This window comes from Nomia melanderi, chromosome 3 (assembly GCF_051020985.1).
Source record: "Nomia melanderi isolate GNS246 chromosome 3, iyNomMela1, whole genome shotgun sequence".
In the NCBI taxonomy this organism is placed as follows: Eukaryota; Metazoa; Arthropoda; class Insecta; order Hymenoptera; family Halictidae; genus Nomia; species Nomia melanderi.
This window is the reverse complement of record NC_135001.1, coordinates 14,867,060-14,885,772: the sequence shown is the minus strand read 5'-3', so window position 1 is coordinate 14,885,772 and position 18,713 is coordinate 14,867,060. Positions and strand designations below refer to the sequence as shown.

The following is an 18,713-nucleotide window of genomic DNA, read 5'->3' as shown; positions in this document are numbered from 1 at the left end:
ACTACACCATAGAATACTGCAATATGCCGGCTATAATAACGTAACCAACCGTCGCTATACAACAAAAATATTAATAATTCATTTATTTTATTATATAGCTTTGCTTATAATTTTGTTTTCAGTTCTGTATGTACTTATTTTATTTTCACGTGCACTCGGAATGCGATACTATCAATTAGACCAAATTAAATTTAAATCATTATTCCCCAATATTTTTGTACGTATTTTTAAAACTTTACTTGTACATGAAAAACGTTACAGCCGAAATATGTGCACAAAATTGCAAGAAGGTTTCGAAATGAATCCCTATTCATTCGGCTTTCATTAATTTTCAACTAATTACTTACTTAACGCACGTTTCGCGCTCGAAGCTACATGTAAATAACTCTGCCAGAAATATGCATTCGACATACAACGCAAATACATCAAATAAATTTACTGTTAGCTGCAAAATAATTCTACGAGTGCAGTCCGCCTGAACGTGATCAACGAAATAAAAAATGCAACGCTTTTGGTCTCGCCATTTGTACTATGCGGTTGCCGGCTTCTTTCATTGATGAAGGCATATAAAATTTCGCTATAAAAAATATTCGAGAAATTCCCGTTACTCATCGATAATGTTCATTCCTTGCCAATGAATTCGTAACGCCTCGATTTTTCGCGTTTCACAAATCCGATGGCATGCAAGCCACGCGTTCGAACCGATTTCCGAACGGCTAAAAACAAAACGTCGAACGCGACCAACCGACATTGCATTCGCGTTTTGCGCAACAGTTTCCATTCCACGTTTTGAAAAGCCCGACGGGATCATATAGTAGGAAAGAATTATTTATTTTCGAACGCGCAAATACCATATCCTCATTTCCCGAGCACTCGGATGCCCATTATATACTGTGCAAATCTCTATTGATTGCGCTTTGCATAGCACCATGCCATCTGTATTTTTATTTTTCAGGTCACTTTCAGTTCAAAAGTGCCTTTTTAGAGTAATGTTTCTGTTACATTCTTTTAACGGCGGTTACAAAGTTCCAACCAATTGGTTGTAAACTGTCATTATTATTACTACTATTATTACCATATTACTCAGTTTTTATTTGTTTTCCTCGGGTACTTGCCCGTAGCAGACGAGCTATACCAAGTCTACTCAGCTATACTCAGTTTTGTAGTAAGAATTTTCGAACTATCGGTGTTGCTTTAAGTATAACAGCGTTCTGTATATTTAAGTGTATGTGTCGTGGAAAGCCTATGGTTTGGAGATATTTTGTGACATTTTTGCCTGCAACAAAAACTAATCGATTTTATTCAATCAACTATATTTCCAACGAAAAACTCCAGCTATGACTACCCAAAACTACGATTGTGGAATTACCTTGCCCGATCGTAGTTAACATCACAGCTTCGAGTTTTTATTTTGAACAATTGGAGCAATACACGCATTTGAATTTCTTTAATACTGGCTTTACGAAATTCGACAATATAACAGATATAGAATTTTATAAATATTACTTGGTAGAAGTTTATGACGATTTTGATTGATGCAATTAAACGAATACGTATCTTAATGCTGGTTTTGAAGTACAAATTTCTTTTATTTAAAGAAAACAGCTATGTCTCTAGGAACAATAAAGTAAACTGTACAATAAACAACCGTAAACCTATTGTTAAACATGTCTTTGTGCACCTTTAATAATGCAAGAATATTTGTTGTATACTGTGTATTATTCAACGGTGTTGCAGTAGCCTTCTAGATGAAAACAAGTGACGCAATTTTTCATTGTTTTAGTTTGAACAACGAACAAAAATTTAAATATTTATCGTGTTTAAATATTGTTAGTTCCAATTAAAGCGATAGATATGAAGTACACATGTACAACGGTTATTTAAAAGTACGAACTTATCAAATTAAATAGTAGTTTTTGAAAAGCGTTTTGCGGGAAATATTCTAAGTGAATGACCCAGGATAGATTTCTCTCCCCGAGAGAGTGAAAATAAACTTAAAAATGTTATGACTATATCCTTCGTTTATGAGAATTTTACCACCGATTATTCTCAGTTCCTCTGTTGAAGTGTTAATAAAACTGGCGTCAGTTTTTACCGTATGCTTGTCCTGTCATGTACGTGCTCTCCAAGTTTTTGGAACTTCTATAATATTTACGTTTTCATAAACTATGTACAATTCCTTTTACAGTGAATGGCTAACAGTATGAAGACAAAAAAAATTTAAAGGTTTTTTTCCTTTTTAGTATAACATCTAGTGAATTCTTTGAATTTTCACTTCATACACTTATTATAATATTTTAGAAATATTTATGAAAATATGTAAAAATTTCAATGTAGAAATTTTATAATTAACACATACAACCTTGTTGCTCGTGAAACAAAAAGTATATACGCATATATTGAAAGCATCTTAAAAAATCGAATTTATACTTTTAATATGATACGCGTTATTCAGTGGTGGTAGATATCGTTGAGACAATATTAATGCAATGATAAGATTGCAACTTTTTTAAATGGCTTTTTTTTTAATGAAACTGTTACTAACGCATCTGTGAGATTCTCCTGGTTAAAACAAGACTAAACAAGATAACTTTAAATTACAATTTACTAGAAGGAAATAAATTATTCGAATTTATGAAATAAGTAAATATACTCCAAAATATTATTATATAATAGTAAGAATAAGAAAAATCTCACAATTCGGTTGATAAAAGTTTGAGTGAATAAAAATGAAAAATAAAAAAAGTTTAACATTGCATTTATGTCCTCTAATTCATCTGTTTGTTTCGATTGTTTCGAAGTTAGGATATTTTGCTCTTTCATTCACCTCGTCTTTTTCTACAGAGGACAAACAAAGGGCTCAGCTCGGATTTTACTTCGATTTGGAATCAAGACCACTGCACGATTAGTGCTCGTTTGCAGTATTGATTTTCGGATACTAATCGCGATAATATTGTAGTAAACGATTTCTTAAGAATTTTTTTCTCTGTGCATCAAGTGATACAAATTAATACGCTCGTTTTTTTCCTCCCTCCTGCCGTTATAAAATAAATTCATTGTAATATGCATGAAAAGTAAACTATCAAAGCGAAAAGATGAATTATTCATGGATTCAAAGTTTCTCTCTGTCTCGTTCTCTTACAAAATTATGCTTTGGAAGCGAAAAAGTGCAAACACTTTTAGGGGTTGACTGCACCCGTTCAAAGTCATTTTTTCGTATAAAAAAATGATCCTATGCATACTGTATTATACTCTACATACGCGGGAAGGTTTCATTAAAATTGGAACATTTAAATTGGGTAACTTTTTCATGTCGGTTTGATCATTTCCGATAATCTTACTTTTACAATTCAGAGGCCATTTGCAGAGATTCCGTGGAATGTGTGGTTTAGGCGAATCACCGAAATCGAATTCAGAAATATTCGTAAAAATAGAATAAAAGATTTCCTAACTGAGAGATCAATTTTTGTAAAGAGGAGGTCAGCGTTCTCTCATATGGATGGAATTTAGTTACATTGTCTCTATACTGCGTATCGATTTTCTTTTAGACTTAGGCGGATGTATTTCTTTTAAAGCTTGAATACTTATAATAATAAAATATCTTGTTCTCTTCTTAATTCCTTCTGATTAAAACGAGATTCTTCTAATTAAAACAAGACCAAACATTAAATCACAATTTAGAAGGAAATAAATTTTTGTAATTCATGAAATAAGTAAATATGTTCCAAGATATATCGTATTTGGCCTCGTTTTAATAAGGAAAACATCGCAATTCAATTGATAAAAGTTTGAGTGAATAAAAATGAAAAATAAAAAAAGTTTAACATTGCATTTATGTCCCCTAATTCATCTGTTTGTTTTGATTATTCCGAAGTTCGGATATCTTGCTCTTTCATTCGCGTCGTCCTTTTCTATAAAGGATAAACACACGAGCTCAATTAGGATCTTATCTTGACTTGGCATCAACATCACTGCACAATTAGTTGCAGTCCCGATTTTCGGATATTAATCGCGAAAATACTGCATACATATGTACGTTTGTTTCGGGTATTCTGTGAACACTATTCTCTCTTTTTGGTGGACAACGAGAAGGTTAAGTTGGACACCCTGTACACCGAACGTTGTACCGTTTGCTCAATCTCTGGTCTGCAATTCTCGGCACAACTCGGGTCACTGAGTAGATAGGAGAGTCTCGTTTGCTCATGCCAAGGGGTGCGTTTCAGCGGCTGCTTTTAACGTCAAGCCTACGGAACGAGTGTGCAAAGTACCTGTATCTGTATTTCCGTCCGCGCAGCGGTGTGTTTACAGGCACATGTACGTGTAGTAGTTGATAGCTTTAGTGGCATACAAGATTTACATGTGCCGGGAAACCATCAACCGACGGCGATAATAAACTTCTGAATTTGTAGTGCAGTCAGCATGTATCGATCAGCACAAGGCATATTTCATCCTTTCCCGAGTGGTTGAGAGACATTCCTACCGGATATTGTTAGTGAGAGAGCTCAAAATCTAGTTATAAGACAGGGAACCAAGCTCGCGATTGCTTTCGCTGTCTTTCGAATCGTTCACAGTCCTGGGAAGAAAGATTAGATATTGTGTTACACGCTTGAAATTGCAAGTGTGTTTGTGATACTAAAATGTACACACTGAAAAGTGAGAGGAACATCCTTTGGAAATGAATCTCTATAAAAAGTCGTTTAAAATATTGAATTTATTTAAAATATGTATTTCAAAAAGAAATACTTCGTTACTTCGATAGATTAATGTTCAGAAATTCTAGCGATGGAAATTGTAAACTATTCGATTATAAGATTATAAGTTTGTTGCACAGTGTACGCAGATATGTGGGAATTTGTATTCCAAAAATTCTATTATATCAAGATCAAACTTATATTAATATCAAAGTCAAAGTATTTTATTTTATTTCTTAAGAACTGTCAGCAAACAAAAAAAAATGCTAGTGCTTGAGCATTTGAGATAACTGATTCGTTTCATTATGACTACTGCGAAATACAGATATCCAAAAACTGAATAGCACCACAAATTTAACAAATATACAAATTTTTAAATAAAGTTCCGATAGCGAACAGTTTCATTCGCGATGGTCTTAAAGGATTAAAGAACGTTTTCGAGTTTCCCATCCTCCTCCACTTTTCCATTAGTCTCTCGCGTGGCAGTTCGAAGTTTAGCCTTTCTACAGTGAATCGAAACATTCTACCCGACCGTAGCAACTGGCAAATAAATTTTCGTTACTGTGTGAGTGGGCGTATATAGTATTGATTTGTTACGATGTTTTGCGAACGCATGATTTTCAGCTTCATGCATACTGGACAGTAATATCCTCGAATAAGATTATATAATATTTCAAAATATTTAACGTTATTATCTTTTTCTTTATCCCTTTTAATTTTTCTTCGTTCTATGCATGTAATTATTATGCTATACGAGGACTCACTTACATGATATAGTTTCCATTAAAAAAAATCGAAACATCAATCATTTCATAACTCTCTATTTCGTTATCTAAATCGTTACAATTTAATATTCTGGGACGATTTTACCAAATGTGTACTAGGCTTTAATCGAATTCAGTTTTGCAGGTTAGCTTACAGCAAATGGCATACAAAATTAAAGCTGTCTTGCAGCAGGAATTATTCAATGATGTTCTTATTCGATAAAACTGTCACTCTATTAATGCTTCGTTTATATTGCTATTTAAAACATATTTACTACATTCATACAATACTTGTCTATAAGAAATACAAGAATTAAGTTTTAAACGTAACATAAATGTTCTTATTTGAGATCTTCAGAAATTTATTCACTAAATTTATTCACTAAAATAATTAGAATGAACACAAAAATTGTTTCTAAATTTATTTATATAAATCCCATTGTATATAAGAAAGTATACCTGTGCATAATACGCGTTAAATAGCGTGGAAAATATAAAAAAATATATGTTGCAATATTATAGTATTGAATAGTTTTATTCTTTGCAGTTAAGGCGATTAAAATATATGCGTGAAGAAAAAGAAATAGTCATATGTGAAATTGAAAATTTCTGTTTCGAAAAGTTTTCTGTTATTAAAGGTAGCAGCACAAAAATGTCTCCATGGCTCCCTTTATACATAAAGGTAGGTGAGTAAACGAGAAAAAGTAAATTAAGTGGTCACGGGAATTCTTTTTACTGGTAATTCGTTAAAACCGTTTAGATCGTTTACAAAAGTGATTTTCGTGTCCCTCCATGTTTGCCATGGAAACACAACAGCGAAATCGGAAAGGGTAAGCGCGGTTAAACGAACAATACGTGCCGTAGTTAACCTCTTGATTTGCTTGCGTATGACCCATCACGGTAAACAGCTCGGTCATCGTTATTGCGGACGGCACAGAATTAATTAAACCTTTCATTAAATTTAATGCTAACGCCGGCGCGCACCTCTCAAATCTATAACTCGAGGACACAATTGTCAAATATAATCCTTCTCTTCTGTCGGATCATAAAATTCACCTTACGAATTCTATTAATGCGGAACGTGGCACATGTTTCTCATAGAATTTGGAGATCGAAAATTTCCAAGGAAATTTATGCATGAGATTTTACTTCCCTCAGCAGTTGTTTTGAAACATTAATAGAAAGGTGAACTATTTATATTTCTATATAAACTTTTATACGCTACATATAATATTATTTTTATATATATATATATTATTATATGTAATATTATATTTATATATTTTATATTTATATATAAATACGATGCAAATATCATCTTATCGTCGTGTTTAGTAGAGATGTTATACTTATCAATAGCAGGAATTTTTGAAAGTGCTTTTGCATTGAAACCTCTCACGATAAGTTACATTTTCAGTACAATGGTACACATGATTCTTGTACCTATTCTTAAACTTATGTAGTAGCATGGTGTTCATAACGCGACACTGATAAAATAAAATAATATGGCTTTGTAACTTGACCTTCGACTTGATTAATCAATTAAAAAAGTAGTATATATACATAGATGAATTTAAATCAAATAGTTAGTGAGAAATGAAAGTAAATACACATACGAAATTTGAATTTAAACAATGCAATATTTGTTTTAACATTTAGGTGCATCAAACTATAAAGTCACGAAATAATAGTATTTACGATGTTTTGGTTGTTCATACAAAATATTGAATCTGTTTAGTCGCCAGAACTTTACTTAATACAAACTTCCTTCGTGGAATTGGTTTTACACCGGAACCAATATCCAATAAACGATGAGCTTCTTGTAGGTTTAATATTTAACCCACAAGCTTTTGGCTTTAATAATGGCCGGAACACGCTTTGGCATACTTGATACCAGATATTTCAAATATTCCAGCATAATACTGCAACGCTATTCTTAAACCCCTTGCCACAAGTCAATTAATGACAATAGAGAAACGCCACAGGCACTCATTTACTAATTTCATTTTTAAATACGTCTAGACATCTTCTGTTAGATTTTGAATATTATAAGTTTGATAATAGACAATTGAGATACATATCCATATAATTGCATCAATCGAAATTCCTGTAAACATTTACAAAGTAATATTAATAAAATTCAATATGCGTCGGAGTGACGCGTTCCGTGAACCTAGTGCTAAATCGAAATTTTAAGTAGGCCATTTGAACTTCGAATAATCGAGCCTGCAACCAATATATCATAATTTCTGCAGTACCTTCTGGATCATCGACATGTTGGAGCATTATACCATGATATATTCCGGTACTGGTATATTCTCAATCGGTTTCTAGCAGTTCCTTTCTAAAATGTCTTTACACATACATTACTGCGATATAATACTTGATTAAATATAATGGATTTACATGATACGTCAGAGATTCATTTTTTCTTTTCCAACGCCTCACTCAATGTGAAACGCAGCTATATGATAACATAACTATTTATATTATTTATTAAGTTCGCAAATGTGGATAAAGAATGATAAATGAAACAACATAATAAACTATTATTTGTTTATTATTTTTACTCCATATTCTAAAGCTTATAGTTTCAGAATATATATAATTTCTATTTTAATTTAGTTTAAACAAAACGTTCCTATTGTAATTGTAGGGAACGAAGAGAAGATACCCGATCTAATATTTTCGTGTTCTCGCACACCTCTACAAGTAATCGAATAACGATTAATTATTCGTTCGTTATCATTATCCAAATAAGATTTTATTCGAATAATACTCTGTACTGTTCCTAGTATTATCTGCTAAGGCAAACAGTCTGTGGCCGTTATCACAGGCCGCTCCGAATTAATTAATCCTTTCATTAAAGCCGCCGCGGAAGACCACACGGATGCTGACTGTCTGGTCGTGGTGACTATGTCGCATGGGGAATCGGGTTTACTGTACTCGGCAGACAACGTGTACCCCGTCGATATGCTGTGGGCCCATTTCACCGGTGACCGATGCTCCACCCTGGTCGGGAAGCCGAAGTTGTTTTTCATTCAGGTGAGCGAACTTCGAATATTTATTATTACGCTGACTTCATAAAGCTGTCTAACATGAATTATGGCCTGCGATATATATTGGAATAGTATTACAGAGCTTGTCATGTTGAACAGAAGAAAAGAAAAACAAACTCTTTAGTTTCAAAAATTACTTTTAGATTTACTGCGAAAGCAAGACATGTAAATATATTTTGCGCACAATGATTCGATGGACACTACTGATTAACGTTAAACCTACAGACACTTCACATTTGACCGATTACAAATGAGACCTTGCTTTTTAGAAAGAAATTGTTAATTTACTGAAGAAAATAATGCGCAGCATAACTTTTAGATGCTAATAAAATAATCAAACATATATTTTCATTTTTATAAATAGCAAAGACAATTAATTATACTTTTTTCAAATCGCAGGTTTCTCCTTTATACATTTTCCGCAAACAAATTGTTTGCAAGCTATACAAGATTGAGTCGTTTTGTTACTCTTGCAATATCTTTTAACCTTTCTTCACTTATATTCTGAATGCTTTGCAAGAACTTTCTCACTGATTGCGCGGGTATATTCACGGCTAAAGTAAAATACAAAACCAACGTACTGAATACTATGAGATTGTTTCATTCCTTGTCGTATTTGATTTCCCGTAGGCTTTGATCTGTATTCGGTGACTCTCAAACGGAACTGCATTTAGATTTCGTTTAGCTATAGAGAATTCATTATGGCGCTAGTATTTCTTGAGAATCTCCGATAAGAGTCCATTGTGTTTATGCGTTACTTGATGTGACATTAAAACTACCGGACGGGTCAAATAGACCCACTTCAGCATTTTTATTTTGTAAGTATTTCAATTATGAAGGCGTTATCGCAAAAGATTTTTAATTCAATTCGTGAATTTATACAGATACAAGACTAGGAGACCCTTCGAACCTCAACAAACGTATTGTCCTAATTTGAATAAAAAATTAGAAATAAGTCAGTCTACTGGGTAGTTTTAGTGTTAAGTTTAATATTTAATTTATTAACGTACTCAACATGCAGATTAGTTCATTTATTCGTTGGCCACTTTAAGGTGCGAGTAGAAGGTGTCGCAGCTTCAATATCTCGAAGAAAGCCAAGGCAGATTTACTCCAAAAATTGTTTATATTACATTTCTGTTGCTCAATGAATTATATATATATTGTTAAATTCATTGTTCTGTACACCCAGGATTTTAAACCTTTTGACAGTGAGTATTGGTTCAAAAGTTATGAAGCATTAAAGTTTCGCATTACGCTAGAAATTGTCGCGTAATGGCAACGCATAAGTATCACGTGACGTAATAATGTAAACCAACCAAGCTCTTATATTTATTTACTTCAGTAAGATCTTTCACGGAATTTCAGCGCATTATCGCGAAGTCGCCTGTGTTTTTTAGCCCGGCAGCTCATAGAAACGCGCATATCTCGCAGGATAATGGAACTGTTCGCTAGAAGAACGCATAATTCAACGGGTGTAATTAAGATTACTATTTATTCAGAAAAAGTATTGCACTTACAACCACACGGAGAGAACCTGAAAAAGTTTAGAGGAAATTTCTGAATCTAAATGAATTGTTTTTCGCAAATTCAGTCATTGCTTGCGAAGCGAACACTGTAGACTTACCGCAGTAATATTCCAAAGTTCAAGTACTACGCGCGCTTGTAAATTTCCACTCGAAAATGTTGAAACTAACCTTAACCTCGAGTTCTAAAATGTTCCTCTTGCAACTGTACCGAGTCACAGACTTAATGATTTCCATAGTAATAGGATGTATATACAGTGTGTCTCATGAACTCTGTCCATTTACATATCTTGGTTATTTCAACCAATACAAGAAAATGTTACTTACAGAAGTTATAGGGTTGAAGGAACTACAGAATGTGGTATAAATGTTATTCTTCCAAGTGGAGGCGTAGAGAACATATAGCGGTACCTTTGTTTCTTAAATAGAATGTCCAATTTTTTGTGCTCGATTTCGAAAGATTGACGTATTCTGAGTATAAAAGTTCTAAGGTGCATTTCTCCTAAAACTTACCATTGCTGAGATTTTTAACTTTTTTTACGAAAAATTTTTAGAAATAAAGGTACCATTTTTTGATAACGAAGAAAGCGTTAAGGAAATTGATGGGTATGGGTTCCCAAAGTAGAAGCTTGGTGTTTTAAAATGAATCTAGATTGACTACTGTATATCTTTTTTTCATAAAATTATTTATGAATTACTTTCTTTCACTAGCGTATAAATTGATTTGTATCAATTAATTTTAAGTTATCAAATTGCGCTTGATTATTAAATCTATGAACAGGTATATAGATCAGTGGAAACTATTTAATTTTGCTGATGAATCAGAGATGAGTGGTTCGTTATGCGTGTATGAGTGTATAACATGGGCCATGTTGCGACGAACCGGCGCCGGTATGTTTCGGAAAACTTAAGTGCCTGAAGAATTGCATCCGTTTTGCATTTGGTCAGCACTGGGATGTTTGAGAAATAGAGTGACTGAGTTTAGAAAATCTTGAGTGGCTGAAAGAATGCGAGGAAGGGTGTTTCGTGAGAAAAGCGTGTACGTGACCGCGTGAATTTTGGCTATGGACGAAAGGTACGAGTGAGAAGGGTGCAAGTGGAAGAAAGAAAGAACGAATGGGGTGTGCTTTAAAAGCAAGTGGGAATGCGTGGGCGAGAAACTTCTGGTGTGCGATTAGCAAGCGAGCAGTTGGGTGCGTGTTTGAGGAGAGAATCAACAGCAAACGTGTAGATATCAGTCATAATGTATTTAATATTATAGCCAGCGAAAGTGTTAATAGAGAATCAATCTCCCCATTACCCAAAGACTCACCCCTACAAATTTGGGAACTCGTTCGGGATAATAGTATCCTTCATGAATTTCTGCTATCTCGTGCTATTTCTTGTACTACTTCACTCTCACAATAAATTGCGCGACACAGTATAGAAAACGTTTATATATTTCTCATATTCCAATAACATCGAATTTTCTGTTCTTTTGATCTTCACTAAGAGTGAATGCTAGAACAACGCTAATATCGCTCATTCAGCAATTACTGTCGAACAAACAATGTAATACTAACAAAATCGTTCTACAGCGATCGATTATTGGAAATGGGAAAAAGCTTCTGGTGAACAGCACTGTTTGCATAAGCGAATAAATACATTTCTGATGGGGGCAAAATGACGGAACGAACGAAATGTCCCGATAACTTTTCATATAACACAACGTTCCTGGTATTGCTCACTTATAGTATTCGAACGAAACTATTTTAAACGAATAGAGGTTGAGTATCCGAAATAATCGATACTAACGATACCATGTTTAACAGAAATTATATTTCTTCCTACATATATATATACATATATATATATGATCTCGTAATAAGTAAATACATTTGATTTCAGCGTGACTGGTGAATGTGTGCCAATTAGATTTAATATGTATAAGCGTTACTAATGAATTCCGTGACTTTGAATGTTAAAATTTCATTTCTAGATTATGGAATTGCGGAAATCAAATCATAATTTGATGCTTGAGAAATGATGGCTTTAATTACGCGAAAAATTAAAATTATTCCGTTCTTTTAAATAACATAGAGCTTTGTAAGTACATTAGTGGGTGTATTGTGTACAGTAAAGTTCAAAAGAAATAAAAAATATAATTTGTAAAAAAATGATGTATTGGTAAACCTTTAGGCAAAGGATAATTGAGAAGAAGTGCCATAAAAATAAAATAAAAATGCGCAATTCGAGAAATACGCAGCTAAGAATAAGTTTTATTTTAATTTTAATTTATTTCTATATTAACTTAGTAGCCAGTTTTCTATATCAAGAACTGGGTTATATAGAATAACCGTTAATTGAAGTAACGGTAAATGGGATCTCAATATATTGACGTGCAGATGTATCTAGTACCAACGACAGCTCGCCGGTGATACTAGCAAGAAACTTGTCACGGTTTTTTACCTGATAACAACTTGCAGAAGTATTTAACACTTCAATTTTAGTTTATTTTATTTTCTTCTATTTTATTGTATTTTGTTGTATTTTATTGTATTTTACTGTATTTTATTTTATTTTATTCTATTCCATTTTATTTTATTCTATTACTATTGATTTGAGAAAAATTAACGTAAATTATTCTGTGGTATAGAGTTGCCAGAATACTAAATAAAAATAATATTTATATCAGAATTGTAATTAAAATTTAAAATTGTAACGTTCTCTTATAAAGTGTGGTTCAAATATGGACTACCTTACAATTTGTTACGATAACAGTAAAAACTGTACAATTTTACATTGAAATATTTTTATAAAGTGTCTAAAGTACTAATGAAACTTAAATTCTAGTGGTTTATTTGCCGTAGTAACAAATATATATTCCTTTTTCAATACCTACTGAAGTACCTATTCTGTATCCTCATTTAGGTAACATTCCAAACAATTTCTTATGCATTTTGAAATATAAATATCAAAAAGTGGCCTAATATTGACTAGTCTATATCGAGAACCTGCTCTGTAATAAATATTTTCATCGCTAAATTAAAGCCAATAGAAATGGACGATAATCATGACGTGACGCTATTTATTTAAAATATGTGTAAAAACAAACCGTCAATATCAGCGATGCAGCGCTTGAAACAAATTAGCTCTTAGTTCAATAGGTAATTTATAAAAAGCTAAAGCTAAAGAAAACTGCGACCTCTAATTTCGAGCCTAGTATGTGTTGGGATCACTCTACACACAACTATAGTATTAAGTCATTGTTAAGTCTGAAAAGATCGAAAAATCGGTAATAAGGTACGCGAGAATCGAGAGAAAAATCTCGTGCAGTTTCTAGTGCGGACTGAAAACCCGCGCTGGTTTTCCGGTTCTTCGTGAAGAGCGGACAGGCGGCACGCTGGCGGAAGTGGGAAGACAACACAGTTAATTATCCGTATGACATTTCAAAGGGACACGAAAGAGTTTTATAGTTGACGAGGTTACTTCTCAACTCGTTTAATAAGCCCTCACATATGTACCACGACACGGGTGTACCATACACCCAGCGTTAAGCCACGGGAAATTAGGCGGCAACGCGATAACGTAAGGGAGTGGCATACGGGGGTGAGGTAGCTCATTAAAAATGCAGTGTATCAGTATAAAGCGCGCATCGTAGGATTTTCTCTGTTTGCTTTTGTTCTTCTAATGATGCCCTTTATTCGAGTGCGTACAACAAAATTACATACGAAAATATGAGAGATTCTTGTGTCTTGGGTTGCTGACGAGGTGGCACTTGGAACGAATACCAAAAGAATCTAATTCGTAAAAGTGGAAGGGGTCTCACGTTTGTTCTCGCATGTATTATTATTTTTCTAATAGACCACTCGTCAGTGCAATCATACAGTAATTGTTTAATAACGTTGTTGTTTACGAACAAAACGCAACGGAAGATTCCTTCTTTAGGTATGCTTTTGCTTGACCCTTAAGTGCTACAGTTGGTTCCTCAAACCACTGGTAAATTATAAGTCAATGCTAAAACATAAACAAAAACGTAAACCACACATAGTTTCAATGACTGAACATTGTAACATAATTGAAAGATACATGGTGTTTCAATATTGTAAGTTATACATGAAAGAAAATGTAAATAAATAAAAATTTTGACCGGTCTAACAGGGCGACTGTAGCATTTAAAGGTTAGAAGAAAATTAATTGATTTTATACAGGTTGTTATGCGAAATTATATGACCTGTTTGGTGAGTTTATATTTTATTATTCGTTTTAATACGTAATCAGTTGGGTAGATAGTTTAAAGTTTTTAGAAAAATTTTGGCGATCTTGAAGATTGATGTGTGTTAACATGTCAAATAATTCAATATCTTTGGAGTATGAATACTTCAAGCCAAGCCTTTTCAAGTCTATAAAGTTAAGTGTACTGTTTAAGCTGCTTAACGGGATTTAACAATTTAACAATTAATAATAGATTTTAAATCTGTTACGGACTACGAATTCATAACGTAGAAAGAGAAACTAAATAAATGATAAGAAGTTGCACGAAGAGTATTGTTTACTATAATACGAAATGTAAGAAAACAAACACCACGATGTTGAGTCATCATTCAATTCAACAATAGATAATACTTTCTTTGAACATTTCTGTGATTTATTTAGTTTTTATCCTTATTGTAGTTTTGTGTGAACGAAAACTCGATAAGTTCTTATACTTGGTTTTCATGAAAACAAAATCTCAAGTAGAAAAGTTCTATCTCTCTTTTCGGAATATTTAAATAGTTTATATTATAAATGTCTTAAACTGATGTCGATGATTATACCTTTTCTATCGCTACCACAGTAATATTTTCAACTGTATGTCAACTTAAAAAGTCTCTACTTCACAGTCTCTATCCGATGTAAAAATTAATTGGCTTACTGGCTTACTGTGTCCCTTTTTGCTGTAAAATAATAAATGGGAACAAACACTCATACACGGTACACAGGAACTCTTTAAAGAGGGTGAGAAATATGTTTAGTCGCAAATCTCGAATACTACTTTGTCTTTGAGAATATAATAAACACAATTATACTGTCAATCATTTCCTGTAAGCACTTAAATGCATATTAATTTTGGAAGTGAAATTTTGAAAATACAATCTGAACAGATGTAAAGAAACTCCAAATATTCAAATAACACATTAAAAAGCAGCATTTTCTACTAAAATTTACTAAAACACGATACAAGTATAAATACAGCAAAGTAGGTATTTATTCTTCATTACAAATAAATATATGCATAGATCGAAACATTTATTTCCCCGTTACACACACAACTGTATCACTAAAATGAAACAATCATTTTTGCATTACAGAGAAAGTTATTATACTACATTTTTTACGAAATCGAGTTTTTAAATGCATACAGTCAAAAAGAAGAAAAGATGAGCTGTGAATACTCGTTGACATCGAAAGGACACCACGCCACCGTACAATATTTTCTCGTCGTGTCGTCTCGGCCGATTTCCTATTTTTCTCATTTTCCAATCTCCTGAACGGCGTCCCCTCGAGAAGAAAATGTCGTGCGTTATGAGCACGAAACGTCGCGTCGTCCCACCTGTGTATCACGTTGAAGGTGTGACGTTATCGTCCGACGCTATTGTCTAGAACAGAGGTTCCCAAAGTGTGGGTTGCGTTTAACTGATGAGTCACGGGATGCTTTCCGACAGATAGCGAAATATTTAAATACACATTGTACAGATTCATTGAAATGATTTGCAGAATTAGTGCTGTAAAAATGAATCCTGAACCTCGAGCGTTGACAGCTGTAGCCGCGACACAATCCTTAACATTGAAACTACAGAGCAGTTAAACTGACTTTTTGAAATTCCTCTATGGAAACTTTACAATTGCATCTATTGAGGCTTCCATTGATTTACAATTCAGCTTTCGTGTTGCCAAATTAACTTCTTGAATAATTGCTCAGAGAAAGAGTTGTTATCTTTTTAATAATTGCGAAAAGAAGAAATCAGGAATGGATCATTTTGACTCGTCCGGTAGTTTTAATGTTAAGAGCTCGAACATTCGCGGCTGAAGCTTTGAGCTGTAAATATTGAAGCCTTAAGAATCTTAAAAACTGAAGTCTGCATCGCTGGAGTCTTTATGTTCGAAGACTCGAACCGTTCGTTGTTATATTAACACCATACAATGCTATAGCGACAGGCGCGAGGCGGTTTGATTCTTCGAGCATAAAGATTTGATTCTAGGCTCGATATGCAAGTGATAGGCAAGTGAAAGAAGATCGCAAATTAAACAAAATTCCGAGAACTCGGTAAAGCTACTATCGTTAATAATTTATTAGAAAAAGTGAAGGATTCGTTACTTATTTTGCGTCCACGTTTACTCCAAAGGCGAATGATTGATAATAGAAGAGTAATTTTTAACTTGTTAAAAAAATGTTCAGAAAAAGTAAGTAATATGTAGATTTGTCAAATTTAGTTTAACATTAGCATCGCGAATCTAATAGGATATCGTAGAATGTTTCTATTGCTTAAAAACAGAATTGGACGAATAGAGTTCTATAACCGAAAGAGTTGCAGAAAGTTATTATTTTTTAAAAATGGGCTTCTGCCCGTAACAACTTGGGGATTATTGATCAAGAAAATTCCTGGTAAGATAAAGGAGTGAAAAGTTCACCGACGAAAGGACAGGAGCCCGTCGTCACGATACGCGTTTGACACGATAAAGAACGATCTCCGCCGTTCCGTGCGAACAATGGCCGCGGAATTTCAAATTCGCCCGGTCGTTGTTCGATAAACTACGCCCGTCGTTCGTCGAGATTTATGCGATTTTCGTACGCTAACGGTTCCGAATTAAAACGCACCAGGGATCGCTTCGTGGTGGACATGGAAATAATTTCCAAACGCTCGGTATCACCGAAAAACACATTAAAGTATTTCATGACAGAGAATGGCTCGAGATTTTCTGAACCGAATGCAGAAATGTAATTTATTGGTGAATGTGAGACGAAGTATTATGGGTTTCAGGTAGCTATATGCATTGTTGTGCCATAGTTCCATGCTGATTAAGTAGAATGATAGAATTGTTATATCGAAACCATAGAGTAATTGAAATGGCTTATATATTATCTCTCGTAGAAAATACAAGCGTGCATAATTTATAATTTCAAACGACTTTTATTGATGTATCTGTAGAAATATGTGACTTTATTTAATAGTTTCTCACGGAAGCATATTTATAATTGCAATCATTCTGAAACAAGTAATCTAATAAATATTTTGACCTGTCAGATGGTTCTAGTGACAATAAAATATCTTCTTTTGAAAGCTGAAGAAGACTGTTCTGATAAAAAAAATGTTCTTTTGCATCTGTTACATTATTATGATACATAATGACTACCACTAAGAATTTAGTAAGGGTTATCCCGAGGAAAGTGAGGCGAACACAATTTTATTTAACACTAGATCTACCCTACCAGTAAAAATGACTGGTTCCGATTTTTTGTTCCGCAATTATTAATATCTTAAAAACATTGAATATTCGAAATGATTTTGCGAATAAATAGTTTTACTTGAGTATTATAATGAATGCCTGGGAAAACCGAAAATAATCTATTTTTACAATTTTTAGAAGGATTACATATCAATCGTATTAAATGCTCGGTGTTTCTAATCTTAAATAATATCAATTTGAATCTTATTTGCATTGTTTCATATTTATCAAATGTTCGATAAAAAAGTAAGTATACGAATAATTTGATAAGAAGTGTTTTGTATCAAAATTATGACACAATCGGTAATTTAGAGGTATTCCCTTATTACTTGACAGTCCAGTTTTATTTTTTCCATACTCCTACTTTGGTTCCCTCACATCCAATCTTTTGACTTGTTCCTTTCCCTGGCTCTGATTTTTCAATTCTGGCACTCCACCCTTCACAGCTACTCTACTTAATCTCCATTAGTGTTATCACCATAAAATTCTCCCTACGTTGACTCCTTTATATGTCCTCCTTTATGTTCAGGGCTTCTGACATCTTTAGTCCACTCACTCTACTTTCCTAAATTCTCCCACCTTGCCCGATATAATCCAACTCCTTCCCCGCCACAGTTTAACTCAATTAGTTCATCTACTCTGTCTCTGTCAGCTGTCTTACTTTAGATTCACATCTTCTCCGGCTATGACTACTTCTAGTTCGTCGACTCTTCGGTTCCTGCGCTTCTTGCTGCTGTGTCCCCTTTCTCTGCATCTTTCTTGCATTTCCCACTCTGATTGAATTTCCTCTCGCACTGTTTCACTGCTCTGCACGCTCTGACCGTCTCGCGTTCTCCACTTTGAGTTCTTCAGCTCCTTCGCTCTACCTTCTACACCGGCTGTCTAGCAAGAGCGCTTGCGGGAAAATTTGTAACCAGATACCGACATGAAATTCTGGAAATGTCAGGTAGCTTGATGTTTCCTCCAGGACCTATTTGTTCATTAATTTGGATATGTCGCTTTTATTATAGTTTATGAAGTTTTATATTTTCCTAACATGCTGTCCACTAATTTACATATTTTATTCGTAGCAACTGAATTTGATGAACTGATATTATTTAATTTTACTCTTCATCGAAATGAAATTTTTCTATTTCTTTCCAGTAGTCTGCAGTGTTCTAATTATTTCTATCAAGACAATTTCTGTTTTGTTAAATATTTCTCTTGGTC

General features: G+C 33.7%; 2 protein-coding genes across 3 annotated transcripts in view; one reads left to right on the top strand and one right to left on the bottom strand.

Moving 5' to 3' along the window:
* The window catches only part of LOC116431716 (alkaline phosphatase), a 424,481-nt gene that overhangs the window by 156,632 nt on the left and 249,136 nt on the right, over positions 1-18,713 (bottom strand). The window lies entirely within an intron of this gene.
* The window catches only part of LOC116431717 (caspase-1-like), a 71,513-nt gene that overhangs the window by 34,076 nt on the left and 18,724 nt on the right, over positions 1-18,713 (top strand). For both annotated transcript variants that reach the window (XM_031987532.2, XM_031987531.2), the window contains one exon: positions 8,325-8,500. In XM_031987532.2, coding sequence (XP_031843392.1) covers positions 8,325-8,500 — 176 coding nt within the window. The remainder of the gene's footprint in view (positions 1-8,324; positions 8,501-18,713) is intronic.